General features: G+C 52.8%; 10 protein-coding genes across 10 annotated transcripts; 6 read left to right on the top strand and 4 right to left on the bottom strand.

Annotated features, from left to right (window-relative positions):
• Positions 1-268: 268 nt before the first annotated feature.
• On the bottom strand, positions 269-2,242 carry J4E86_006637 (uncharacterized protein; the record flags this gene model as incomplete). The annotated part of the gene is made up of 2 exons (XM_051447163.1): positions 269-1,918; positions 1,970-2,242. 2 exons carry the CDS (start codon positions 2,240-2,242, stop codon positions 269-271), a joined length of 1,923 nt encoding a protein of 640 aa, XP_051301648.1.
• A 614-nt stretch (positions 2,243-2,856) lies between these two features.
• On the bottom strand, positions 2,857-3,593 carry J4E86_006636 (uncharacterized protein; the record flags this gene model as incomplete). Its single annotated transcript, XM_051447162.1, has 2 exons — positions 2,857-2,909; positions 2,975-3,593. The coding sequence occupies 2 exons, from the start codon at positions 3,591-3,593 to the stop codon at positions 2,857-2,859; spliced, it is 672 nt and encodes a 223-aa protein (XP_051301647.1).
• A 2,227-nt stretch (positions 3,594-5,820) lies between these two features.
• J4E86_006635 (uncharacterized protein) lies at positions 5,821-6,045 on the top strand (the record flags this gene model as incomplete). The annotated part of the gene is made up of 1 exon (XM_051447161.1): positions 5,821-6,045. One exon carries the CDS (start codon positions 5,821-5,823, stop codon positions 6,043-6,045), a length of 225 nt encoding a protein of 74 aa, XP_051301646.1.
• Positions 6,046-9,266: 3,221 nt separating this feature from the next.
• On the top strand, positions 9,267-9,678 carry J4E86_006634 (uncharacterized protein; the record flags this gene model as incomplete). The annotated part of the gene is made up of 2 exons (XM_051447160.1): positions 9,267-9,420; positions 9,611-9,678. The coding sequence occupies 2 exons, from the start codon at positions 9,267-9,269 to the stop codon at positions 9,676-9,678; spliced, it is 222 nt and encodes a 73-aa protein (XP_051301645.1).
• A 274-nt stretch (positions 9,679-9,952) lies between these two features.
• Positions 9,953-10,693, top strand: J4E86_006633 (uncharacterized protein; the record flags this gene model as incomplete). The annotated part of the gene is made up of 2 exons (XM_051447159.1): positions 9,953-10,205; positions 10,254-10,693. The coding sequence occupies 2 exons, from the start codon at positions 9,953-9,955 to the stop codon at positions 10,691-10,693; spliced, it is 693 nt and encodes a 230-aa protein (XP_051301644.1).
• Positions 10,694-11,097: 404 nt separating this feature from the next.
• On the bottom strand, positions 11,098-12,384 carry J4E86_006632 (uncharacterized protein; the record flags this gene model as incomplete). Its single annotated transcript, XM_051447158.1, has 1 exon — positions 11,098-12,384. One exon carries the CDS (start codon positions 12,382-12,384, stop codon positions 11,098-11,100), a length of 1,287 nt encoding a protein of 428 aa, XP_051301643.1.
• Positions 12,385-13,171: 787 nt separating this feature from the next.
• On the top strand, positions 13,172-14,437 carry J4E86_006631 (uncharacterized protein; the record flags this gene model as incomplete). The annotated part of the gene is made up of 4 exons (XM_051447157.1): positions 13,172-13,683; positions 13,734-14,159; positions 14,209-14,347; positions 14,396-14,437. 4 exons carry the CDS (start codon positions 13,172-13,174, stop codon positions 14,435-14,437), a joined length of 1,119 nt encoding a protein of 372 aa, XP_051301642.1.
• A 461-nt stretch (positions 14,438-14,898) lies between these two features.
• On the top strand, positions 14,899-21,550 carry J4E86_006630 (uncharacterized protein; the record flags this gene model as incomplete). The annotated part of the gene is made up of 10 exons (XM_051447156.1): positions 14,899-15,703; positions 15,749-16,100; positions 16,148-16,983; positions 17,032-18,329; positions 19,576-19,646; positions 19,699-19,846; positions 19,895-19,930; positions 19,983-20,464; positions 20,513-21,354; positions 21,432-21,550. 10 exons carry the CDS (start codon positions 14,899-14,901, stop codon positions 21,548-21,550), a joined length of 4,989 nt encoding a protein of 1,662 aa, XP_051301641.1.
• A 767-nt stretch (positions 21,551-22,317) lies between these two features.
• On the top strand, positions 22,318-24,505 carry J4E86_006629 (uncharacterized protein; the record flags this gene model as incomplete). Its single annotated transcript, XM_051447155.1, has 2 exons — positions 22,318-23,086; positions 23,427-24,505. 2 exons carry the CDS (start codon positions 22,318-22,320, stop codon positions 24,503-24,505), a joined length of 1,848 nt encoding a protein of 615 aa, XP_051301640.1.
• Positions 24,506-25,886: 1,381 nt separating this feature from the next.
• J4E86_006628 (uncharacterized protein) lies at positions 25,887-27,531 on the bottom strand (the record flags this gene model as incomplete). Its single annotated transcript, XM_051447154.1, has 3 exons — positions 25,887-26,201; positions 26,353-27,016; positions 27,071-27,531. 3 exons carry the CDS (start codon positions 27,529-27,531, stop codon positions 25,887-25,889), a joined length of 1,440 nt encoding a protein of 479 aa, XP_051301639.1.
• Between the last annotated feature and the right edge of the window lie 357 nt (positions 27,532-27,888).

The raw sequence follows: 27,888 nt of genomic DNA, 5'->3' as shown, positions 1-27,888 counted from the left end.
CAACGTGATCGCACGAGTCTTCAAACTTAGCACTGGGGCGTAATGGTAGTACTATTTTCATTCCATCTTCCAGCGAATGTAACTATCCTAATACAATCATACAAGGGACCAACTTCCCACAAACACCATACCTCACAAGAACACCAAAACACCAGGCAGAGTCCGTCTCCAACGTGAAAAGAGTCATACATGAAAAGGGTATCCAGCCAACACCGACAGATGATACCAAGCCCCAAAGAGGGTCGGAGAAACACAGATTGTTGAACTTTTAGGCAGATACAGACACCTCAGGTGGTCCCTGGAACATGGCCTCAGCGGGCGCGTCGGGATCTCCTGTAGGTGCTGCTTGAGCCTGGGATGCCAGCTCGCCACTAGCACCAGTCTCTGCCCATTGTCCCCAAAGGCCACGCTTAGCGCGAATGCGCAGAGGGCCACCAAGCTCGTTAGCTGGCTGTTCAACTTTGATGGCATCCTTGGTCGCCAGTACCAGCATTTCAAAGAACATCTTCGTCGCGTCTGTTCGTGATGTGCGGGCCTCTGGGAAGGCATCCTGGAAAACGATGCTGGTCTTCTGTCGTACCGACTCGCTCTCTTCAGCTTCGGGTCCAAACTGTTCTCGCAAGAAATGGACAGCGTGCTTTGTGCCTAGCGATACGGGCCCGGCCTCGTCGGGATGCACGAGCGGCGCGGTTGTGTCGTCGAAGTTGTCTGGAACGGGCGAGAAGATGTCCTCTTCGTCATCACCAACCTGTTGGAAACCAGGGTCATCGGGAAGTTGAACGATATCGTCGGATCCCGCAAGCGTGGGGTCGTTGTCGCCACCAAGGCCAAGGTCACCGCCTCCCAGAGTTGGCTCATCCTGCTCAAACTCCAGCTGCAATTGTGGCGTCTTCTCTCCTTCGGCCGCGGCCTCGTCTTCGGTAGCGTCATTGTCGGCAATTGCACCACCACGCTTGCGCTTCTGGGCTGGGCGTGAGACAACTTCTAGGGAAAGGATACCTCGAAGCTCTGGAGCCCATCCTTGGCTTCGTCCGTCGCCCAGTATGCTTGAGATAAACCCTCCGGACTTTTGCATGTTCATCAAAGCCATCAGAAGAGGGTCGCGAGGCAGGAACGATGCAGGCTTGAGGATCTTCTCGCGGTTGTTCTGTTGCTCCCTCAACTGGTGACTTGAGATCATAGTTTCGGCATCAGCTGCAATGACCCTCCTGCGCTTGGCGCGGGCTTGATGGATTGATTCTTCCTCCTCCTGCTCTGGCTCTGGCTCAAACACGGTGACGTTCTGTTCGGCAACCTCCTGCTCAAGACGTGTGGCCTCCTCCTCTCCCAACTCTGAGAGCGGTGACTCTTCACGTTGTCGCACAGGGAAGTCGCCGGCGATAGAGCCTGCAGGAAGTTCGGTGTCCATGTCCATACCGCCCATAGTAATATCCAGGTCATCGTCCAAATTGAGTTCATGGCCGCGTGCGAGTTCAGTGGGAGGATCTTCGCCAAGGTCGATGCCGAGATCATCGTCATCCACTATCATGTCTTTGCCTAGCCCGGTAAACTCTTCGGACCGGCGGCGTTCCAAAGGTGCGTTACGACCAACTTCAATGCTGGTACCCTCGTCGTAGGCGGCTGTCGGCTCCAAGTCATCATCCTCTCCAATGTCCAGGTTCAGGTCGTCATCCGGCAATTCCATGGGCTCTCCGCGCGCCTGCTCAATGCTGCCGGAAAGGAACTGGCTGTTGTCCCAATCGGGGACTGTGGTGTTGCCGAGGTTGAGGCTGCCGCTAAGAGGCTGGGAGAGAAGGAAAGAAGGGTCGGGCATGGGAGCCAACAGATCAAGATCGGTGATCTGATCCTGTAGCATGAGATTTGTGGGATTGGCGACGTGAGTCTGGGCGGGCGCATCGATGTTTCCGGGGCGGAAGGCCTGCACAAGGGTCAGAGGTGGTCATGTCACGCAGTCAAGCTTGGAACCTACCATCCTGATCTTCCATAGGGCTTCCTGACAGTCATCCTGTAGATAGTTGACCTTCTTGTTGTAGATGCGAACCTCACCGAGGAGCAACTGCGCGTTCAACCGCAATGCAAGCGGACCGCCAGCGGCCACCTCGGGTCGGATGATGACCTCGCAACTCTCTGGGATCTTGTGCTGCAGCACCTGGGCCTTGGTGAGCTTCTTCTGTTGATTCGAGGCAAGCCAGACGTGCGCAAGCGCGCCCTGCTTGAATAGGAGGTCCTCTGGAAGAAACATGGTGGTGGTTGGGTAGATCGGTTTGTGGGCGGGGTGGTGGAGGAGTCGCGCTGTTGTTTACGTCGACGCGTCGCGGCCAAGTCGATGCGCGTGGCGTGAAAGCGCGCCGACAATGTCAAAATTGGAGCCCCGAAGTGCGCGCAGATGCAGCAATGGCAGTGATGGTCAAAAATGGTTGAGCGACGATGGTGCTGCGGATGCGCTCGGTCGTGTAAGGATGAATGAGGCTGGTTAGGGCTGGCTGGGATTAGATGGCAAACACGACAGCCCTCGCTTAGTCATAGGCCTGTCGCAAGACCAAGCCCAACTTCACCTTCCACGCACGTCATCTTCCATTCCATGCTGCCCAGGTACTTTCACGATACAACAAGTTGCTACATACTTCGGTAGATGATGGACACACATATTCTGGCCTTGTACACATTAGAGGCAACAACTTTTCATGCAACTTGGACAATTGACTCAGTCAACTGTTTCATTACGCAGACTTGACTTCATATGGAAGCCTCAGCAACTACTAGGTACCTCAGATCCGCCGACTCCACCTCCATCCTGGACTGCTCGCTTCCACATATTTCACATCGACCTTCCTCCCTCTGGCGGCAAACCCCTCCCTAAGCCACACCACCAACCGCTCGATCAACGGCGCACAGTCCACCAAAACGTTCTGCATACCGTGCCGATCACTTACCCTGATCCTAGGCCAAGCCTCGATCGTCAACGTCTGCAAACTTTCTATCTCCAGGAGATCTGCCAACTGGTAAATCGCAACGACATCTTCTAGCTCTCTGATGCGCGTTTGATCGAACGTCCATAGATCAAAGGTCCCTAGCGTTGTAGGAGGGATAACAACATCCTCAGCCCAATTACATGAGTCAATAGTCATGTACCCAACTTCGAACTTCAATGCGACTTGCGTCAGCCCTGTACATCGCTTCATGAGCTCGATGTAAGCGTTGTTAGCCCCAGCAATTGGTTGGTAGCGGCCAAAGAGTTGGAAATCGAGTTTACGAATTGCGGCAAAGCCTTGGTCGTTCTCGCCTAGACTTTCCAGGAACATCGTGAATCGCACTACTTGCTCCGGGTAGATGAGGTAGAACTCGGTCGTCCGTAGAAGATACAGGGATACATCGACGCGCGTGGCTTGGTTCACGCGACAGAGTTGTTCGAGCCACTGGAGGTAGAAAGGGTCGCCTCCACGCCGGGTGTCTACGGGGCCGAAGTTCAAGGGCTGAGACTGAGAAGCAAGGTCCTCTGGGAGTATCGCATGACGGTAGATGATCTCGCGAAGCTCAAGTGGCAGAGTTGGAAAAGGTATAGTAGATTGCGCTGCAGCGTTAGTCGGCTTCATTTTGTTCATGACGCTTGGTGGAAAGAGTGTAATAGAGAATTTCGTTTGTTTTCCGCAGTGCTCAGTTTGATGTTTGCGAGAAAAGGGGAAGACATGTCTTGCAGGTTAACTGATTAGTGTTTTGGTACTATTGGCTTCGTGAAGAGCACTGCTTCATAGTATCAGCACGCAATGCGCTCAGATTGAGTTGGTCACGCCTCCTATCGTGCGCTCATCCTGTGCCTGCGTGCACATCGCAACGACTTTATTACCGACCGGCCATGTAAGCAAAGGGGTCTTCAATAATTCGACGAATGTAGGATAACTCCAAGATGTTAACGTTGCCATTGACCGTGTGAACTGGTACTGCTGGATGTGCACCTTGTCTAAGAATCTGCAGGCAGAGAAATTAATCGCGCAAGATAGTGACGCTCAGCGTCGAGTTAATTGAATGGGATGACATTGAATGGAGCGGAAGTTGAAGTGTATGGGAGAGCGGCAGAGGGCCGAGCAAGGAAATGAGGTGACGGTCTGCTGGAAGCCTCTATTCGCTCTCAGCATAACCATGCATGTCTGACTTCTGCTGCAACTTACTTCAGCATGTAGCCTGGATCTATCACGTTTCATAATGTTCAGTAAACAGTGGGCTTCTGGTCCCTGTGGTCCTTGAAGTACGATAAGCGATGGATCCGCCCGCTGATCATCAAACCCACTGACACCCACAAAGCTGGAAGGCGGAATTTGGGGTGCCAAGTTGCCCGCAGGCAAAGTTGTTGAGACCCGATTCCGGTTGGCCGTGCGACGGGTGCGGATGCACCGGACGGTTTGATTAACGGTCGCAGATCGGGCGTCCGGAGCAACCCACTGCGAACGACTCGCATCTAGTTCTCGCACGAGGTCGAAACTTCGACCGGTTTCACAGTAACAGCAGTTCGCATCTTCTGAGATCAGGCCAGATCTGGTGGATAAATCTTTCGCCGTGAGGCCATATCGATCTCGCGCATGTAGGAGTGCCGATCTTCATAAAAACGAACAAAGTCTCGAACGCGCACTCCGGCCTCCACTTCAGCCATCTTCTGATATCAGGTACGCTATCTTATCGGTGTCGCGACTCGCGAGCTTACGCCCGCACATGTTTCCGGTGTCGAGCGGGCCGGCTTATCATGTTCTGAGGCAGCAGGGCCGGGACCACATGGCACACATGCGCCATGATTACTGCCTCACGTAGGGTACGACTGCAGCACCACGTAATCGAAGAGGGCTGAAGTGCGACAGGCTAACGCCATGTGTGGATTCTCTGGAGTGGCTTTCTTGGGTCTTGGTGCTGACGAGCGCACGGATGAAGTGGCCGTGCAAGTCTTGGACTCTTTGCCCACTTTAAGCCGCTTTCCAGAATTTGTTTGAAACGAGGTTCTACTGTGCCTGTCCCTGTAAAGTCAACTTGGCTGTTTGAATGATTAGTCGTGTGTCCACATGGATAGTATTCCGTGCAACAACCTGTTGATGGTCGCCTGAACAACCGCCGTGGTGGCTGAGCGTCACCGAGTACGTATGAGGTATGCAGGCGACTGCGAAGTGCCGGAATGGACGGGAGAGCGAAAAATCAAGGTTTTGGCGCTAACTTGGTCGATGAACAACCAGGGCAGGGTCTCGTGCATGCGTAAGAGGAGACCCTGGCCATTGAGTAAGAGCGCACTGACCGCCGACATTCTGGCCTCGGGTCTCTCCACTGTATAATCTACCATGACACACACATCTTCTGGACGCGTCAACTGTCATAAGAAGTTGCGGCCTCCATCGTCACAACTGATCTTCCACCTATCTCTTCCAAGTTTTTGAAACCTGCCAGCCATCTGTCTAATCTGCGCTTCATAGCTATAAGCCACGCATCGTGCATCTGCAGAACTTGGGCATCTTCACATTAACTCCATTCGGCACTCCATCACACTATTATTGGACCCATCCGCACGCTACCAAGACACGCCAACGGACCCCATCGATTACGGCTACTTTAACGCCCGAATACGCAATTACTACCCTGCATATCTTGCATTTGCTGGCTACATCATCGGGCATTCACAACCCACCGGCGCATATATTACGAAGTCTGCCCTCGGCTTCAGTATTGTCCAAGTCCAGCACACTGCAAAGTCTCTCGGTCGCAAGTCGCACACAGCTACACCACCACAACTACTCTATTACTCTACTACTCAACGACAACAACCAACCTCAACCACACCAAGCCACAATGTTCTCTTGCGCCAACTACGAGCGAGGATGCCGGGGTCGCTGCAACCGCATGAACGGACGATGCGATAGCTGCCACACACTCAACCTCCAAGTCCGCAGCAACAGCGCCTCATCCACATCATCCACCAACGGCCTACCATCAGCAGCCTACTCAGCCATGACCAACTCATTCGCATCGCTGTCACAACTCAACTCTCAATCATCGTCGACAAGGGCGCAATAACCGCCGGACCCTAGGCGTTCACCCTCATGACATTCGACGAATCATTCAAACATCAGCGACTTAGCGGCACAGTGTGCAGGCAACACTCTTCAGCTTCGACTTTGCGATTTGGGAAACTTTTATTGGAGCACATCGGTTTAGCATTTACACGGAGCGATCTTTTCTTTCAGTTGTATGATATACCATTTTCATTTTTTCATCGCTTTGAAGGACCACTGCAGGCGTTTGGCAGGGCATGCAAGAGGCGGAGCGCTAGGCAGAGTTTCCCTCGGAGGACTTGACAAACTCCCACCACCACAACAATCAAAACCAATTTACCTCACCTGCATTTCTTCATGCACTCGTGATTCTTTCCATGCGCAGAGCACCCTGTCGGCATCACACCTGCCACAATACGTAAGACAAGACTTTCTCCTAGCCCCACAGTCGTGTCTAGATCTCACCCTCATCCATCCGCCCATCACGCAAAACCCACAACCACGAGCCTTCAAGCTTCAAGGCCCGATCCCTTTCTCTCCTTTCACGGCAATCACGGGTCCATATTTCCGTACAAAACGTCGCTCTATTTCCTTATTCCCTATAGCCTCTATACAGAATACGTCCGTGATGTCCCGTAGCTGGGGGACGCAGGCTAAAGAGCCCACTCTTTGTAAGAATCCAGACCACCGGCGCACGGAGTAGTAGGCAGGGCCTAGAAGTCGGTATCGATCGAGCGTTGTGCTGGGGATCGGCTCGCTTGGACGGGCAGGTGGTGCAGCGCGCCTTTGGTGGCCGCTGCACTGTGACGTCAGTCGCGCTTCTCACCACGTCCTGCTTCGTTTCTCGCATGTGCGCAGACGTGCGTTTCAGCTCCGAGGCAAGCGGGTCCTCCACGGAGTCCACTCGTAGGCGCGGAGAGGCTGCGAGAGGCATCTTTTCGGTGCTGTCATGTCGTTTTCTTTTGATTAAACTTTGACAGCGTCTGCTTTCCGACATGCTGCCGCGGGAACCAACCTCGCACAACGAAAGGTCTGGACCTCAGGTGACGGCAAAATGGTGCCGAGGCCAATAGACTCGTGCATGGTGGTTGTGATGCATGGCATTTTCGCATTCCCATGCCCGGGTTCATGCATTTGTGCCCATTGTTTCGCCGAAGGCTGCATCAAACAGCCGTAAAGTGTGTTGTTGTTGTCGCTGTTGTTGCCCAGGTGTAGTCGCGCCGATGTTTGCATGCGCCTTTGCTGTAGTTACACCACCCCCAGCACTTCTACAGGGCATCAATGTTGGCTCTTGCGTAACCCAACATGCGACGTCTTCGATCTTCCTGCTCGCCAAACCTGGCGCATGTCAAAGCTGCATCGTGGACGTCGAAGCTATGATGTTGATGAACAAAATCCTTCGCGCCCAATTTTAGCATCGTGATCGTGACAGCGATGGAGCTTCCACTTGCACTTCCTTTTGCTCTCGTCTCTTGCCAGCCTATCGGAGTCGATGACCCGAGGCTCGGACCTTGAGCACCGGCACTCGATAAGTGCGGTGACAAGCGAGTGCGAAGAAAGATATTAGTGCCATCGACTCGAGGGTCCATAAAACCAGTGAGTTGCTAGCTGAGCATAAGCGCGAGACGTGGCTTTTCGGGAAGGAAAGACGCTTGTTTTCCTACGTCATGCCGTTGGAAAAGCTGAACGTGTCTCCACCATCGTGAGAAGTCTGGAACCTCAGACTCGGTCGTGCCGATGTTCTATATACGGTTTGTGCAGTTCTTACATCAATGAAGTCTTCAGTCTAGTAGTCACGTGTTCTTGGTATTCACATTCCACCTCGGGCTGTCTGGGTAGGCGCCCTTCTGTGGAAGGACCAGGTGTCATCGAATACAACACACTACCATCCACCTGATCTACTTCAATGAAGATGAGTGATCACTGTCCGCACTCTTAACATCTTGTCTTCACGCGCAACAATTCCGGGTTTCACTCGGTGAAGAAGCTGCGTAATCACTTCATTCAAGCCACCAACTAGCAAAGCCTCAACGACCGTTGGGGGACTCACCTATAGAACCAGCGCACAGCGTAGTACAAAACACTTGAGTCACACCTCTTCGTGTCAACAAACACCAACTATTCTTGAGAGTATGACTCCCCAGAATATCCCCGCTGACAAAATCTCTCACGAACTACCGATGTCGCTACCCGGACCGGAAAGGCGTCACGTGGAAGCGCGACAGTAGGACAAGTGAGCTGAATAGGGTATGCATGACGAGCTGGATAAGCCGCATAACACTAGTCGTTGCAATATCGAACGATGCAGCTTATAGAGCTACGCAGTAACACGGTCCGATGAACCTATGGCTGTCCAGCGATGTGCTTACTCAACCACGTCTTGTGGTGCGGGAGTGATTGTTTCTAGAAGGAGGAGGCTCGAGGTGCATGCAGCCCTACCCGTGTGAGGAAAGCTTAGTTGGCTGTGAGTGTATGGCATAGGCTCGTGATGGCAGGGCCAGTAGAAGAATGGTGTATGCTGGACGTTGCGGTGGGATGAACATCATGCACGTCTTTAACCACAACCCTAGTACATGATCCAATCACCCGCTTCCAATACAGTGGCTAGCGAAGGCTGAGTCGGTCTACCAGCCAGCCACAACGTCTACCCACTCCCATCACGCTCCATCCCCTACCTCAGCGACTCCCAAATAGGCAAGCATTTCGTGCACCCCAACACCCGACGTCCTCCCGTTGAGCCACCCCGTATCTACCCGTACTCGCATACCCACCCTTCCCCATGTCCGCTGCCAAATCCCCCATCAAACATCGCGTACGTAAATAAATCCTGCTTATCAAATGCCACACCAAGCACCTACAAGCCTCACGCGCCCTGTGCTTTCCCATACCGCTCCTCCGCTGAATAATCGCGGGATGGGCGATGAGAAGAGCAAATAGCGTGCTGGCTAGACGCACGTAGGAAAATGATCAGCACAACGGATTGTGACGCGTGGGTGTCTCCGCGCAATTCATGGCGTTGTGATATGGAGTACATATCCCCATTTGAAGCGGCGATATTTCCTGTTTGTTGATGGAGAGTAGCATCAGCTTTTCCTCTTTCCTGCTTCCTACTTGCTTCTTTCCAGTTTGGAATTGAGGTACTTGCCAAGATCGGATATCGAGGTCTTGTTTCAACTTTGATTACGGGTACAGTGAAGTTGCCAAGATATTAAGCTTTGTGGATAAGCTCTTCCTTCCAGAAGCATGTCGGCGCCTTGGTCAGAATCCGCCCCGCGAAGGAAAGCCAATTACAAAGTCCGCTTTCGACATGGTGTGTATCCTGATCTGGAAAGTCAGGCTACCAGGGCCGATATCAAGAAGTACGACTACTTCTTTGGTGCGGCGCAGAGATGGGTCGGTACGCCAGGAACATGTAGGTACAAGTCATGTGGTAGTCTTGTTAAGTCGATGCTAATGACTGTCTTGTAGTGGACTTTGTCGACGAATCGTCACTCATAGCTGAAGAGTTCGAGGGCCCCGGAAGTACTGATAAAAGGAAGACACCAAGACATCTGGTTCGCTCCAGGACGGCTGAGAAGATACCACAGTCGGTATCGAGGAAGAGTCCGCAAGTAAGAGAGCGACACATGCGCCCGACGAGTCGAAGCTGGAATGATCGAGTGCTCATACCCGCAGCACCACAGACCACGCCTGACCTATGGCAGCTTCCGTCGCATATCCGGCGACACACAAGCCCGGCACCTGGCTCAGTCTCAAGTCTCTCCAGCCTTGACGAGCCCCTGCTGGGAACTTGGAACTCTGATGTCCCCTCGCCACATTCATTCGTTCCAACGAACCATGCTTCACCGGTAGCATGGCCGATACCTGACCCAATCGAAGCATATCTTTTTCGGTTCTGGGTAGAGAAAGCATCAGACGCACTAGACATAATGAGTCCTGCTAGCATCTTCAAGAATATCGTCCCAAAGCTCGCTTTAACAAGCCCGATGCTCATGAACGCCATCTTCATGATTTCCGGACAGTGTATACTGCGCTTCGATCCGTATTTCACCACCAGACCATACGACTATCATGAGAGACTATTGCAGAGTCTCATACCGTATATTGCCGAGAAGGGACAAATTGAAGACGAGGCGACGCTGGTGGCCGCCATATTGCTGCGAAACTTTGAGGACTTCCATGGTACGTGAACACGAGGAATTGCGCGGAGATCAGCTGACATTCAAATAGCGGGTACACAAGGACAATCACATCTCTCGACGTTTGAACTCTTCTATGGTCCTGAAGGCTGGGTCTTCGATATGTCTAGCCCGGTTGTACAAGCTGCTCTGGTACTCCATGTGCATACCGAAGTCAGCCAAGCATTGCTCAACCAACCCACTCTGCGCATTGATTATGAAAACTTCATTCTGCCAGCTCTGATATCGCCAATCGATGAAGTCTCGTGGGGAAATCGAATTTTATGGCTGACTGCGCGCATCTTGCAGTGGGCGCAAAAGAGCGTGCGGACGATGGCCGAGTGGCAGTATCTTCACAGTTTGGTCGATGAGTGGGAAAGAAGGCGACCCGCAAGCTTCGACGCCTTCTTTTACCAGGAAGGCAACCCACATGCCGTTGGAGGATATCCAGAATTGTGGTTCTCTGGCGCTTGTCATGGTGAGTCCAATTAATCGTCAGCTCACGGACTGTTTGCTAACAGGCGACAGCGGAGGCGAACCAACAGCTGCGAATATGCCGTATTGCACTCGCGGTTTACATTCCAGGGATGAATATGCAAGGCGTACATGATGAAGTTTCGAGAGGTTTAAGAGAGATGATAGCTATCGCTCGGTGCAATTCTCATTGTATTTCCGCGCAATGGGACGCCGCGTATGCAGTACATAAGTTTGGCACCATACTGCAGAATGACCAGGATCGATGTAAGATGATCGAGTTTCTAGAAGAGGTACAGACCACAGGCATGCCAACACGCACGTCGGTCGAGCATCTCAAAGAGCAATGGAACTGGAGATGGAACCATTACGCAGGAGAAATTAATTAATTCTGAAGAGCAAGAATGTGTTCGTAGCCAAGATCACCTGGTTAGAGAACCAGCAAGGAACAGACTGCCCATGACCACACCCAGGAAGGTGATGAGAATGATCCTGCCCTTGCCGGTCAGAGCGAGATACGACATGACGCCTACGATAAGCTCCCACCGTCGAGCTGCGTCTCTCCTGGCTTTCCACTGTGGGTTGACCTCAAAGGGTGGCCTGGAAAGAACGACATTCACGCCCATCTTGATAGGCTTGTCATCAACGCGCACAGATAGAGCAACCGGTCGATGGTCGGACGTCGGCTGTACGGGCAAGGCGGTGTAAATTTGCGGCTCAAGGTCTGATGAAGATCCGGATGAGAGGTAGAGGATTCGGTCGCACCATGAGGGATACCGATGTTTCGACCACTCCCATGAGTCGTCCTCTCCAGATCGCTTGGGCGCGTTGGAGTTCTTGCCATGTGAGGTGGCGTACTTGTATGTAGGCGGGAAGTTGATAGGCATTTCTTGGAAGCCATGCAGGGTGCGTTTAGCGTCCTTTTCTCTCATCAATTGGTCTTTCTTCAGCAGATGTGAGTAGTGTGTTGGCGAAGATGTGGACGCTGTCGGCTGCGGATAGGTTTGATGCGCTCCGTCTTCTGGTGGGCTATCGTGGGTGCGGTAGTTCAAGTCGCCGTAGAAGAAGACGTGGTTGCCAGGTGTAAAGAGACCGTTGTGGTCGGCTGGTGTCTCAGACGAGGGGCCAAGCAGCGGTCGCTCTTCGCTCGAGCTGTACGGGGAATCATCGTTGTTGACAAAGACCAGGTTCCGCACCAGATTCTCCCAGTCTTTGTTCCGCGCGTCGATATTGCTCTCCATGGGCGCAAGATGGGCTGCCGCAAAGGTAAGATCGAGGGTATCTTCAGAGTCGGGGCACGAGAAGCCGACGCGCATGGCAACGGCGCCCTTGTTGCCCATGTTGGAGAAGCCGACACCTGCACCTGCCGACTGTATCCATTGTATCCGCTGTATGACGTGGGGTTTGGCGAAGAGCATCAGTGCCGTCATGCCCAGGCTGCGCGTCGCAATGTGCTCGAGTGAGTCGCTGCCATTGCTGCGGAGGTCGGCGGCAAGCTGGACCGTCGTAGTCACGCGGTCAAAGTAGGGCTTCAGATAGGAGCCTCCGAGGAACGAGTAGGCGATGGGCGCAACCTCCTGCAGGGATATGGCGACGATGTCGGGCAGAGGCGTGTCTTTGGGGAGGGCGTCGAAGAAGGAAGGCGCGAGGGACTGGGGATCGACGAGGTTGCGCGCCGCATTGAAGGTAAGGAGGTAGAGCTCAAACATGACGGATCACGATGCTGTCGTGTCGCTGCAGACGCGTCGGTCAGCACAATTCCGGCTTGTTGAGGGCGATCACGATGCGGCACCAGGGATGACGAGGGCGGGGAAGGTGCAAACGAAGGCTTGGAAGGTACGAACAGAGTTATTGCTGGAATTAACAACACACGTAAGACGTCTACAGTACAGGTAAGGGCATGCACGGGGAGGGTGGTGGTGCACCCGTGGACGCGTCTAGTGGCAGGCAAATGGCTGCAGCGTGGGGTAGCAGGCGGTCAGGATTTGCTGAGCTGCGGTAGTGCGGAGAGGACAAACGGCTAGGGCGGCTCCACTGAGCGCTCTGGAGGTGGAGTGCCAACCGCGACGGCGTGTGATTTCAATGGAGACAATCAACCAGACAGGCCAGGATGCAGTGTGCGGAGTGTGCGGAGGTGGGAGTGCATGCGGGATGGCCTCGCCAAATCCTGGCCCTGCATAGACCTGTCGTCAGAGGCGTCCGTCAACAAAACGCGGTGGGGGAAAAGCTCAAGCTCTTGGAAGGACCGAAATTATTTGCCAGGTGCTTGGGCATCGTGAGCTTCACTCCCAACCTCACTTGGTTCTCCTTCTTCACTTCCCGCTTCTTGCCCTGTTCTAGCTTGCTTCCTTCCTGAGTCGTATCACATTGACTCGAGAGCCTTCTAGAATCACCTCAGATAATCTACTTTACCTCGACGCTTACCTTCTCCTCATAATTCAGAGCTTCTCTCTACCAACTGCGACGTCCAATTGAATTGGGCTTTCTACCACAGCCATGTTCAGATCTCAGGTTTTCCGTCAAGTCGCACGCGCGGCCAGAGCCCAAGCTCCCCGTGCATCCTTCAGACCAGCACAGTCAGCTATTTCCTCACAGCGACATTTCACGTCCTCGCCTAGTCGCTTCGACAAGGACCCCTCCAACGAGGACGATGTCAACGCTGCAACCACATCGGGCGAGCCTGGTGAGAGTGGGGAGCACGAGGGTCAGTATGCACGTACCCGAGACGACATTGTCGTCGAGTACCCAGAAGAGAAGGACCTGCCACCTTCCAACCCCGTCGTGGGTCGAGGAGGGGAGCACTTCAAGCGCACGCTGGCTTCCTTCTCTATGGAAGGCAAGGTCGCTGTCGTCACTGGTGGAGCCCGAGGTCTGGGTCTAGTCATGGCGCAGGCCTTGGTGACCTCTGGAGCCGATGTAGCCATTGTCGACATGAACAAGGAAGAGGGTGAGCGGTCAGCCAAGGGCCTGCTCGATATCTTCAAGAAGGAGAACCCAGGGTCTAGGAGGTAAGAAACTCATATACAGAACCAACGACCTCAACTAAGTCAAAACATAGAATTCCCAAGGTCACAGCACATTTCTGCGACGTCTCGAGCCCGACGTCTGTCAACCAATCTTTTGCCGAGATCCTGAAGAAGCACGGCAAGGTCGACAACCTCGTTACATCGGCTGGCTTCACCGAGAACTACGATGCCATCTCCTACCCCCATGACCGCATACAGAAGCTCTGGGGAGTCAATGTTGACGGTACCTACCTGTACTCTGTGGCAGTCGCGAAGCACCTCATGGAGAGGAAGGTACCGGGCAGCATCGTCATGATTGGTAGCATGTCCGGAGCCATTGTCAACGTCCCACAGCCCCAGGCTCCGTACAACGCCGCCAAGGCAGCTGTCAGACATCTGGCATCCAGTTTGGCGGTTGAATGGGCTGGCGCTGGCATTCGTGTCAACTGCATTTCGCCTGGATACATGCTTACTGCGCTGTAAGTACACTGTGAGACGAAGATTGCGCAGATGCTAACAAAGTTGTAGCACCAAGAAGATTCTCGACGACAACCCAGACCTTCAGAAGCAGTGGACTTCTCTCATTCCCGTTGGTAAGATGGGACGTCCTGAGGACTTGATGGGTGCCGTCACCTTCTTGTCTAGTGACGCGAGTTCCTACGTTACTGTAAGTGATGTTCAGCCGCACCGATGAGCAACAACTGACCAAACCCAGGGTGCCGACCTCCGAGTTGACGGAGCCTACACATGCACTTAAGCCAGGGCTGACAGTGGAGAAACGTGAGCGAGAGCGCAAGAATGTATGATAGAGCGAAGAAGTCCACCAGCTGGAGTGATAATTTGGGCGCAGTCTGGCGACAGAAGGCGCTATGGCAGCTTCAATAATAGTATGAGAATCTTCAGATAATCAACCATTGAAAAAGACGCGACCCACTCCCGTTTCTGTCTGCGTGAACTTGACTCTTGCATCGTCTTTGAAATTGGCGGGTGCGTCATAATCTTGGGCGGATCCTGAGAAAGCTGCCCAGCGCGTGTCTTAGTCATCCCGGTTCTCAGCCTCTTTGTGGCCGTGCGACTCCACCAACACCAGCCCTGCATAAAGCTCCAGTCCCTCCAAGGCGCTTCACGAGAGCTAATCTAGTCGCGTCATGTGGCATAAACAGTCACACAATACAGCATAACCGACCCTCACTCTGCTTCTTTGGCCGGCCCGAAGCCATGTTCAACATCTCGAATTTGGTGCAGAAGGCGCAGCAGTACATCGAACCCACGCTCAACACCATAGCCGCTCCCGCATCGTCAGACCGCCGACCGTCCAAAGCCACCCTCTTCCGCTACCAATTCCGCCTCCCCGACTCGCAGAACCCCCTCCAAGAGATTACCGCCGAGCTTACTCTTCAACCCCACCATTCCACGAGGGGCCCCGGCGACGTCACATCGGAGAAGGAGCGCAGTCAGGGCAACCACTATGTCGGCAAGCTGCACCTAAGTGAGCGGTATCTCTGCTTCTCCACACAGGGCTCAAGCTTCGCCAATACCGCGAGCCTGAGCTCCTCCAGCAGCTTCACCGGGCAGACTCACGGCGCGGGACCTGCGGGCAACGGTTTCACATTACCGCTATGCGGCATACGACGGGTGGAACGGCTGCATAGTCAGAGCTACATGTTCGCGCTGGCGATAACAACGTGGAACGGCATACCAGACTCGAAATCGCAGGTGCCTGCTGGTCAGAAGCTTACGATTCAGCTCGCGGGGTCGCGACAGGCATGCGAACGCTTTTGCGATGCTCTCAAGAAGGGACTGAGAGAAGGCGTCAAGGAGGTAGACAATCTGCGCAAGGTAGTGGGGCAATGCTACTCGGAGTATCTTCTCACAGACGCCGAGCAGAAGAAGGCCGGAGATGATGGCAAGCAAGCGCGAGAACACCCAGATACCGGCCTAGGCATGATCTTCAAATATCCAGGCAACGCACGGAAGCTGAGGGATGCGACAAAAATACGGCTATGGCGCGAATATCTTAGAGGTATGACCACCAAGCGTGCTTAACGACGTTACTAACATGCAGCAGATAACGGCCGAAGCGCAACTCTCATCCGACAACCTACCTTCCACAAGCTCATTCGCGTCGGTCTGCCGAATCGGTTACGAGGCGAGATGTGGGAGCTCACGTCGGGCGCCTTCTTCTTGCGCCTACAGAACCCGAACCTCTACACCGAGACCTTAGCAAAGTTCTCCGGGCGAGAGTCGTTAGCGATCGATGAGATTGAAAAGGACCTCAACAGGAGTCTGCCGGAATATCCAGGCTTTCAGTCCGAAGAGGGAATCGGCCGGCTCCGACGAGTCTTGACGGCATACAGCTGGACAAACGAGGAGGTTGGCTACTGCCAGGCGATGAACATTGTGGTCGCAGCATTGCTGATGTATGTGTACCCCTTGATATACAGCTGCTTTTGTCTAACGAACCAAGTTACATGTCCGAGACTCAGGCCTTCTTCCTCCTATCCGTGCTGTGTGACCGCCTCCTGCCCGGCTACTACTCACAAACCATGTATGGCACCTTGCTGGACCAAAAGGTCTTCGAATCGCTCGTCGAAAAGACGATGCCCATACTATGGGACCATCTGGTCAAATCAGACGTGCAGCTGTCCGTTGTTTCTCTACCTTGGTTTCTCTCGCTCTATATCAACTCTATGCCTCTAATATTTGCTTTCCGCGTTCTTGATGTTTTCTTCCTCGAAGGCCCAAAGGTTCTCTTCCAAATCGGCCTAGCTATCCTGCGTATCAATGGCGAGGAACTACTCGATGCTACAGATGACGGCACCTTCATCTCAGTCTTGAAGTCGTACTTCTCAAGGCTTGACGAGTCTGCCCACCCGAAGTCCGAGAACCCCAAACTGCGAGCAGTCACTAGATTCCAAGAGCTCATGGTGGTCGCGTTCAAAGAATTTGCGGGCATCACACAGAACACCATCTCCGAGCAGCGAGCGAAGCACAAGGATGCCGTACTAGAGAACATCGAAAACTTCGCCAAGCGTACATCAATACGTAACCTCGGTCCCGATAGTAAGAAGCTGAGTGTGAATGATCTTGGGTTCTTGTACGACAAGTTCTACGCCGTGTTGTACGAGCGGCAGCAAAGAGCCGAGATAATGCAACAAGAGGCCGAGCGTAAGGCAAAGGCCAGTAGGATGAAGGCAACCGAGGTTGTGATGGGTACATCTGGGAGCGCGGAGAAGGGTCGTGTGGCCCTCGGACCAAGCCCTACCCAGATGGACTACGATGCTTTTAGAGAGTTCCTTGCTGGTAAGTCATGGGTCATCGTTTCTAAGTATGTACGCTTACAGGATACAGGTATCGCAAAGTGGGCAATTACTGACTCACCGAGCTCACCACCCGAGGGTAGTGGCACTCAGTCTCCGCACTCATACTTTGGAAACAGTATGAGGAAACGACCGCCAATGTCACCGTGGGGAATAGGACCAGAGCCAGCGGACCACGAATTCATGCGACGCTTGTTCCGGCGTTGGGATGTAGACATGACGGATTCATTATCGCTACAGAATGTTGTCACTGGCTTTGCCCACGTAAAGGGCACAAAGGACATCATGTCCAACATCAGCTACTTCTTCGAACTCTACGATGACGACGGCGATGGCAGGGTTGATCGTGAGGGTATCTTGAGAATTTCAGAAGCTCTTCTTTTCCTGTCGAGGCGAGGCGTCCACGATCCAAGTCCGGCTGCCTCGTCACTTGACGTAAGCTCGGAGGCAGGTTCAGACCGCATCGGTCGCGACGAACAGTTCCTGAGCAGCGTCTCCGCCTTCATTCGGCATTGTTTCGAGTACGCAGACCCCGATCACCCTTCTAATCAGTCAAATAAGGCAGTCGACCAGGTCTCAGAAGAGGTTGACAATTTCGCTATTGGCGATGACGAGGAAGATGACCTGATAGACTTTGGATCTGAGCCATCAACACCAAAAGCCACAGCAACCGCGTTCGAGAAGTCAGAAAAGAACCCAATGTCACCAACACCATCAAATCATACCACTGAATCAGACGTTGCAGAGCGCAATGACAAGGCGAAGTCGGCAAACCTTGCGCTTGACCCGAACAAGCCTCTTCACATAACGCTCCCTACTTTCCGGATGGTCATTCTCGCCGATGACGCACTGCTGAATTTCTTCGAAGTCGGCTTTTCATCGTCCTTCCGCCTGGCCGACGAAACGTTGTCCTCAGGATCCAGCTTCCACAACCTCACCACTTTCGCTAACGCTGGAAGGCAAGGCGGCGGAGGTGGAGGATTGGGTGGTGTTGTTGGCGGCGCTGGCGCTGGTGTTGTACCACCCGGCAAAGGCCTACGAGGCATGCTCGACAACATCGTCAACGACGGAATGCGCGTCGCAACCGAAGTCAGAAGGCGATATGATGAAGCTCAAAAGGAGCTGGATAAGGAAGCTCGACACGGACGAGAAGATGATGACGATGATGAGGAGGTTGATGCGAAAGACCTGGACCTCCTGGAGGGTGCCGAGACGGCGGACGTGGGCGCATCAAAGGGGGAAGCACCGCTGGACCTACTGTCACCGACAGGTACTGGGGAAGAGATCAAGCCGACTAGGAACCGGTCGGCTAGTGATGCAAGTAGAAGAGTGCTTGAGTTTGAGCGGTAGCATTTGGGACGTAGCAGGAGTGGTCTCTTTGGAGTTTAGGATTATCTCAAGACCTTGCTTCTGGTCTCTTCTGTAGACTCATGTATGGAACGTTCAAAGTTGTTTTCTGTGCACTGATGTGATGATTTTGCTAACGAGACAAAGCCAAGGTGCGCTTGACGCTGTGTAACATTGCAAGGCCTGTATTTGAGCGGCGTCGTACCATCGCTAATACCACCACAAGCATCAAACCCAAATCCATCCATTCACCAATCGCATGCTTACAACCGTTCTCAAGTACAAAATATCCTGCAATCATCATCTTGAGATCATGCTGCCCGCAAACCTCCTCGCAGCAGCCCTCGTCGGCTTCCTCTCCAACAGCACAACCTTACCAACCAACCCCTTCCACAAAATTGGCTTCGACCTAGACCACATTGGTCGTGCACGCCAGGCATCTCTTATAGAAGAGACAATACGCATTGTCTACGGGGAGAAAGAAGTAAAAGTCAATGTCGCAATTTGGAACATGCATATACCCGAATCGCACTATTTCCACGATATACTGGAGACGGGTCTGCAGCCCATGGGTAGGGGCGGTGGCTTCCGCCTTGTGGTTTTCACGGGGAAGGGGTGGCTTGCGAACAGAGGGGGAAGGGAGAAGGGTGATTGGATGTTCAGTGGGAATTATGTGGTGGATGGTGGTGTTGTGAAGTTTAAAGATGTGGAGGATGAGGGATGGTGGGGTTGGCTGCGGAGGATGGGGAGTGGATGGAGGGACGGCGATAGGAATGAACTATGACTTGCTCATGAAGTAGTCGGGTGTGTCTGAAACTCAAAGGAAGTAGTATTGCAATGCTCAGTTACATTCAACTACATAATATGCTAAGTCTTGGAGTGAGAAGACCCCTGACAGCTATCCGACGTCAACCGCGTGCGCGCCTCTAGCTCTCCACAGCTACCCCGCAAGTCTCGTACCTGGCCCGCGGCTCAGTTCCGAACGAAGCTCACTAACACCAGCTTTCTCCACACGAGCATATCTCACGATGCACGTGTATCCTTCCTTACCTCCGATGCATTCCGCGTCTGAAGATGCTTCGGTCGCTCTTTGCTCGTGCTGCAAGGTCCCGTAGGCCTGCTTACTGCGCACGACGCGGTCTACTCACACAAGCATACAGCATTGGACCCAATGAGGCATGTTCCAAGCTTCCTGATGATGTGATGGTGGAGACTGACAGTATAACAGCCGCCACTGCTGGAGAAGACGGTGCCACAGCACTTTGACGAAGTTGTGAGGCAATACGGTGACCGGAACGCGTGTGTGCCAACTAGACCAAGCTGCAAGGACGCATTGCTAATACTCGTACAGAGTGATATCGCATCATCAACATATACGCCTGACGTACGATGCGCTCGATCGCGACTCGAACAGGCTTGCCAGGGGACTGCAGAAGCTTGGCGTGAAGAAGGGAGAAAGAGTCGCCGTCAGTCTGGGTAACAATGCTGAGTTCGCTACTGTATGGTGGAAGCATGTTGGAGACGCATAGTTGCTGACCAGGGGAAAGCTCACGTACGCGCTGTTCAAACTGGGAGCGATACTGGTGTGTAACCAACCGGCTAGAAGCATGGGTACCAGCAGCTAACAGCTCACAGGTGCCACTGAATCCCTCGTTCAACGCACCCCAAGTCCTCAACGCGATCAACCACCTAGATGCCGCGCATCTCATCATCGGAGCCGAAACGAACCTCCCGCGTAAAGACCCGCGATCCAATATCTCGCTCCTCACGCACTTGATACCCAACCTCGCCGGCTCGACCCTCGAATCCGAACTCGTCCCGTCGCTGAAGAACGTCATACTGGTAAATAATGCGCAAGGCAGGGTGGATCTGGGAGACTATAGGAGTCTCAAGAGATACGAGCACGTATTCGAGGATGGCGCACAGGACAATGCGTTTGAAGATCAAGGCCTGCATCCGGATGACATCGTCAATATCCAATTTACGTCTGGCACTACAAGCATGCCGAAAGCTGCGTGCTTAAGTCATAGGAGTATCTTGAACAACGGAAATAGCATCGGCGATAGGATGCTATTAACGCCAGACGACGTTGTGTGCTGTCCGCCTCCATTGTTCCAGTAAGTCCTTGTAGCAATCTACTGTCAACATCAACTGACTCTTTGTAGTTGCTTTGGATGCATTCTGGGATACATGGCCACGGCCACCCACGGTAGCGCCATCGTCTTTCCCACCGAAGCCTTCAACGCCCTGGCCACACTTGAAGCCGTTCGCGAATACAAATGCACAGCCCTCTATGGCGTCCCCACCATGTTCGTAGCTGAACTGGAGCTGCTGGCTCACGGTGCTGTACCCAAAGATGGCTTTCAATATCTGCGTACCGGCATTGCAGCAGGCTCTGCTATACCCTCGGAACTCATGCGCAAGCTACACAAGAACCTGAACTTGACTGAGTTGACCATCTGTTACGGCATGACCGAGACCTCTCCTGTATCAGCCATGACCACCACGGACGACCCCATCGAAAAGCGCATCGACAGCGTCGGTCGTCTTCTCCCACACGTTCGCGCCAAAGTCGTCAGTCCGTCTGACTGGTCGCGCACACTTGACGTAGGCCAACGCGGCGAACTCGCAGTGTCAGGCTACCTCCTCATGAAAGGATACTGGGGTGATACAGCACGCACAGAGGAAGTTCTACAACCGGACGAAGACGGTATACTATGGATGCATACCGGAGATGAGGCGTCCATGGACGAAGAAGGATACATCAAGATTACTGGCAGGATAAAAGATCTGATCATCAAGGGGGGCGAGAACATCCATCCACTAGAGGTCGAAAATTGTCTCTTCGCTCATCCTGCTATCAGCGAGGTTAGCGTGGTGGGTCTACCTGACGAGCGGTACGGTGAGGTTGTCGCAGCCTTCATAGTCACGCATGCTGGCGATGATGGGAACGTGACCACGGACGAGGTGCGAAACTGGGTCAGGGAGAAATTGAGCCACCATTTAGGTAAGTCCATGCGCTCCTAGAACGTCGAATCCGAAGCCTCGGGCCCGCCTAGGAACTATGCTGACTGTATGAACTAGTGCCGAAGTACGTCTTTTGGGTCGACAACTACCCCAAGACTGCGAGTGGAAAGATCCAGAAATTCAAGTTAAAAGAGCAAGGAATTGCGCTCTTACAGGAGGGTAAAGGACTAGTCTAACGCTCTGTGCGTCTTGCGCCCTGCAATAAGAAACATACTTCTCCTGACTGTCGTGGGTATCATGGATCTGATGACTAATTCGGAACAGAGACTTTCTTGACGAATTTGCCGGTCTTACAAAACCATCATTAGTGGCAACATCTGTCACTAACCGAGAGCCTTACAGATCTGTTCCTAGCCGAAAACATACGATTAACAAGGGTCCTGATGTATAGTACTTTATACGAGGGACATGTGTGGGTCGGCTCAACATACTGCATTCAGGCGCGTAAGCCTCGCAGCTTGGTACTATCCCGGTCTCCTAACACGGACAAGAGTGCCTGCACACAGAATTTGTTACCCGCGTTTTCGACCATTTTTGGATAAAAAAGCGAGGATTAGGGTAAGGTTTACAAGCTTGCAGGTCGATTTGCGCTGCATGCGTGGATCATTCGCGTCAGCCTTTCTTATGCATGAAGTGCACCCTCCAAAACGTACTCGCACGCATAACTTTCGATTTCTAATCGCGCCTGTCTTGCACGCCAGAGAATTTGCTTTCCAACACTCACGTGCTAGTTACACACTATATTGTCGCTCTTGGCACCTCCTCATTCTCTATAAGAGTGCGCAGACTAGCTAGCATTTGAAGCTCAACGTGTCTTACTGTGGAAAGGTACAAATACACCTCGTACGAATCAGAACTTACCCCCATCGATATCGACACCAACCCCTTCACCTCCTACTTGAAGAGACAGTCCCAGTAGGCTCTCGTCTCCACACACGCGAACATGTCTAAACCAGCAACGAACACCAAGACGCCTACTCCCTCCAACCCCTCCTCTCTAAAGCCCCGCTATGGGATCCGTAAACTGGAATCCAAACATCTGCTCTGGGCGACTGCCATCCTAGCCCACAGCCACGGTTTCCACTCCGCCATCTGGCAGCACATCTGGCCCGACAAAGCACTCGGCCGCTGGACACTAGAAAGTGCCAGAAAACTCGAGTACCTCGTCGCCCACCAAATCGACTCTGGTCTATCCTACGGCGTCTTCGACACAGAATATCAGTTCAAGACCCCCGAGGCGAAAGAAGCAGGCGGGAAGCTATTCTGGGATGTCAATGAACCGGAAGAAAACAGTGTGGAGCAAACCCAAGGGCGGAAGGCAGAGGGCTTGAGACTACTCCGCCAGATGGACTTCCCATTGGTTAGCATAGCGTTGTCGTACGACGGCTTCGCCCCTCTCGATCCCGCGAAGATGGGCCCGGTAGACGAAGCGATACCAGAATTCAGTCCGCTCTTCGGCGCTCTGAGGAAGCTCGATCCGAGGGATCCAGCGGAGTGGAAAGCTACCGCACCAGGCCAGTTACTGATGCGCAATGCGACGTCTACACGCCACGACTATGAGGGCGAGGGTGTTGCGTCGGGCGCAGCGCGTTGGCTGCGCCGCGAGGCCAAGTTGATGGGGTTTAGGGGTATCCAGATTGAGTGTATTGCGGATGCTGTGACGCATCTTTGGAGTGATGGTGTGGAGGAGCCGTTTAAGGGAAGAGTGGTTAGTGAGTTTGATACGGAGACTTGGGAGGATGAGGAGGGAAAAAGGCCGTTTGGTTTGGCGAGGCAGAGGTGTACTAAGTGTTGGGTTGATCTGTAGGCTGGTGGTAGATGAGAGGATGAGAAGGGAGTGGATTTGGACTTTAATGACCTAATGGTTGCTCATTTGATTATGCTGCGTGGAAGCGTCCTCTACTGGTACTGAGTGATGAGACCTCTGACGTCAGTGCCCAGGTGGTGTACATCAGCCGACGGGTACAGTCAAGAACTGCAACACTTTCTGAATCACAATCAAGCTCTGCTTTCATGCTACACATGACCTCAGATTCTATCGAAAGACCGTAGTAATTCCGATACCCAGCAACATCGACAAAATGACCGATATTCGCCCGCGGGCTGAAGCCGAGCTTCTCGTTACAAGAACATGCTATCTCTCAAACGATCCCGTCTTCTTCATAGTCCTCATCATCGCAGAGTACAACTTCAAAGAGGGAGTTATATACCTCCAAGATGGTCTCGCAGGCTCGAGGCTTTACCAGCCCATGAACTCCAGCCAATTTATCCAGTGTGTCGACAATGAGACGGGTGAGGAAGTTGAAGTCGTGCGCCAACGCACAGCGCCAGTTCTCTTTCGCGAAGACCAAAGCGAAGTCATTTTTACGACAGGGAGGCCCAGTAAATCCTGCGAAATGCCGTTCATTACTACTGCTCTCCGACCAAATAGGAAGTACAGACTGTGCTTCAAACCGACAACCCCAATTTCGCATTGGCCAGTCAGCGCGGTGAATACTTCGAATTCTCTTTCAAGAAGCCCGGGCGGTTTGCTATCTGCGTCTGAACTTCCTACACCAGCCACACCGACTATACCCTGGCAGGCCGCCAACGGAAACGACACAATCATATTCGAGACCCGAAGTTCGCGACCAAACACACCAAAAGTCACCGTTTCTCTATCAGCACCATCGACATACTCTCTCTCCTCTCCCACCAAGAGATTTGCTTTCACGCTCACGTTCTCGACGGACGCCGCATATCCCTTTACAGTCCACGCAGATCGCGCATGGGTCAAGTCTCTTCAATCTGACTTGGCAGTCCTCGACGCAACGTCGCGCTGCAAGCTCGAACCCTATTTAGAGATCTGCCGCGATCATTATGAGGTCGAAAGACACAAGTTCATACGATTCGAAAAGACGTACATCGAACACCGAGAGCTAGATTTCGGAGGCGGAAAAATGGATAGATTGAAGCTTGAGGTTGGAAAAGAGTACATACTCTGCCATCTCGGCGGATCGTGGTGGTGGACGGAGGATACGGTCGATGAGGTAATGAACTACCTTGCTTCCTGGAGTAGCGCAGGTCTGGAAGTAGGCACGACAATCGAATTTCAGGGCGCGGGTGAAGTGAAGTTTACGGTGGTGGAGTGAGGATACTTTGAGGGCAGACGAGTATTCTGCTGATGTGCACCTGGAATATCATACAAGCACCGTCTTGAAATGAGACGGATATGTGAGCTATTGCGCACTCTTGAAATAAGACTGAAGAGCATGTAGCTGTCAATACACTGGTACCGTCCATTCTTCGAGCAACACATCGACGATATCTCTGTCCACCAAACTCGAAACCTTTCCAGTCTCTGTCATTTCCTCATCCCTCCCTAGCTTTAACGTTATGTCAGTGACATCCTTGGTACAGAGATCATCCTCATCCTTCTCCAAACGTCGTCTTTTCCTTGACGAACGCTGGCCAGCGTCCTGCTCCGTTCCATCATCCGGCGACCGTGATAGGAATGGGTCTCTCATGGACGCGTTCGAAGGCGTACGGACTCGGCAATACTGGTTGCTAAGCACAGAGATTTCGGACGACGCCATCGGCTCCGCGTACCCACTCGGAGAGGAGTAGCCAGGGGTGGGACTGTATGGCTCGTACCATAGAGCCGGTGTCATAGCTTCAATTGCTACCGACATGGAACCGCTTTGTCTTGCAATGCAACTAGTTTGCCTTGCAGGTGAATCCTCGGCATCAGACCCTACGTATCTTGATGATGAACTGGATGGAACAGGGACGCCTAGCCTCGAGCTAGTATGCTCAAACTCTTCAGGAAACCCTTGAATGTGCTCATCGATATTTATTCCGCGACAGATCCCGTGAGGAAGCTCCTCTCTCCCAAGGTTCCGCTTTATGCAGATGCTACACGGATAGTCATAATCGCACTACGGTCAGTTAGTACGACACACGAAAGTGTTATGATATACTATACCTTGAGGTTAAGGATTTGACAGTTGTTGCAGGCTTCCACTAAGCGCATTGTAACCGCATTGTTCTTTTGCTCTGCAGTCAACGCACGTTTTCGACGTTTCCCCATCTTTGCTTTGTATACTTTCCCAGAGCCTGAATTCGGCCAACCCAAGACGCGTGGAGCTGCGTGCGCATCTTGTCTCGCACTGCTTTCAGGCTGAGAAGGGATATTCTCTGTCATCGAATTATCCGTCATCGATTGGCTGGTGCCATCTTGTTCCCGTTCCAAAAGTGGCTTCCTTTTCCTTTGCCGACAATCCAAGAACATCAACTGATATTGATAGTCTCGCAGGGCAGTGGTAGGGCTCGGCGGTTGTGGTAAGAGTGTCGAATCTGCGGTCAGCATGGGCGACTGGGTATGCAGCGAGCTTTCGACACCGCTTTGTGATGACTGAGATATCTCAGGAATCACAGGTCTGCTGTAAGTAGGCATAGAAGGACTAGAAGTAGAGACTGGTGGTAGCATGGGCCTGTTGAGCATGGGCATAGCAGGATTAGGCAGGCTTTGAATCATTCCTGACATTGGCTGCATTGCAGCATGCGAATGAGCTTGCTGGTGCTGCCAATAAGCTTGTTGGCGCTGCGCTTGAGCTTGTTGGTGCTGTGCTTGAGCCTGTTGGTGCTGTGCTTGAGCCTGTGCTTGAGCCTGTGCTTGAGCTTGTCGTGAAGCCATAGATTGCGTCTGCCTCTGAAACCGCGCACACGTCTGCGATGATGTTTCAGGAGTCTGCTGAGCCAGTGCTGACTGTCCTTGACCAAGACTAGGTCGTTGTTGCTGACCAGACAGATCCAACGGAAAGTCTGAGGCTGCACTTCCACTCGGCACTGGAGGATAATAGGGCATTTGCGCATCGAATGATGGAATCGACTCGATCGATCTATGTGACACAAGAGGCGGGTGCTGTGACATAAGAGGCGGGTGCTGTGAGCTCTGCGTCGACGGAATGGCATCAAGATTGGTTGTTTGCTGAGGCACTGAACGCTGCCCTTGGCTGAAATAGAAATCATCCAAAGGAAGCTGCGTGCTCTCATCCGGAACGTGAAGAAAGCTATCGAAGTCGAAGTTCTCCAGACTGCCCGAGTTGTCGTTCATATCGAAATCGATGAATGGAGAAACCTTTCCAAAGTCGGTAGCTGACGGAAGCCTGATACCGGATTCAAATTTGCGGCAAAAGCGTTGATACATCTTGTGCACGTGTCGCTTCCGATGCTTCTTCTTGTCGACGTCGAAGTTCTTCTGTAGCATTGTGATGCGCTTCAACAGTTTCATCACATGGTCCGCTGCTTTTGCCAGCTCTTCGGTCGAGATTTGCTCTTCGTTGTCATCGCCTGACATCGTTGCGTCGCTGTCAGAAGTGTCCGAATCATTTGGGGTCGAGAGTTCGATGGTAATGGCGTTTGGCTGAGGCTTTGGGACTTTCTCTAGCGGAGGCAGCTTAACAACCTGAGCGTTGGACATAAGCTCCAAAGTTGGAACACGAGAGGCGGCGCTTGATCCTCGAAGGGTTTCTTCATCATTGATTGCGATATGACAAAATCTGTTTTCGAGAGCTTGCAGGCTTTTGAGCGAGTCCTGCTGTCGCTGGTGCAGTTCGCGGATCTTCTCACGCTCTTCATTCAAGACACCTTTTTCCATTATACTGTGGCTATCGTCAGCTGCATTTTATGCATGGTAGTGTATTAACTCGGCTCACCCTCGCGCCTGACCTTGGGCTAATTGCAAGACATGCAACAAAAGCACAAGGCTGTTTTTCAAACTCTCAAGTCTCCTTCGGTTCAATTCGACCCGCTGTTCCTTCATCGGCCAGGCCAGCTTACCCATCACGCTCAAGCTTTTCTTTCCATCCTTTGCAGTCTTTCTCCTCTTCTCTACTATCTCTGATACTTCGTCGAAGACGCTTTGGCACTTTTTGATGATGTTGTTAGCGTCCTGGATAGCCTTCTTCGACACGATGGATCCGGCCTCCTCGGACTCAAACACTCTGCCTACGCTTTCGAGCGCATTCGATGTGAGCTCTACATCGTCGGCAATGTCCTTGACGTCTTGGTCTGCCCGCGCGGCTGAGTTCGTGAAGTTGTACAACGCGACGCTGAGCTTGGCGCCAGCCCCCGCAATCTGGATGATGCTAGCTGCGAGGCCTACGACTTCGGCCATCATAGGGTACTTGCTGTGTGCGCATTACTTGTCCGTTCGAAAGTGTCGCATTGTCATGTTGCTAAGACTGAGCTCAAAGATAAGGGTGGATCGAGTGGTAAAGCAGGCTTCGCAAGAAGGCTGAGTGCCTGCATGACCCGCTGCGGCTGAGGCGCGGCTGCATGCTGTGAACACCTTGCCATGGGGATTAGAGCAGATGAGGATACCGTCGCACATAACATGGTGTACAGCGCTGTGGGTAATCCAGGCAAAGATATGCGCCAACCGTTTCGCGTACAGCCATGATGGGTGTCCTACGTAGTGCCTGGGCCCAGTGCAGGTAGGTGCATCTGGCCCTCATTAGATGTGCCTGCCTGT

Source organism: Alternaria arbusti (genome assembly GCF_024043155.1).
Source record: "Alternaria arbusti strain BMP 1465 chromosome Unknown scaffold_8, whole genome shotgun sequence".
Classification (NCBI taxonomy): domain Eukaryota; kingdom Fungi; phylum Ascomycota; class Dothideomycetes; order Pleosporales; family Pleosporaceae; genus Alternaria; species Alternaria arbusti.
Note: the sequence above shows the minus strand (reverse complement) of the source record. Positions and strands in the feature narration are given on the sequence as shown.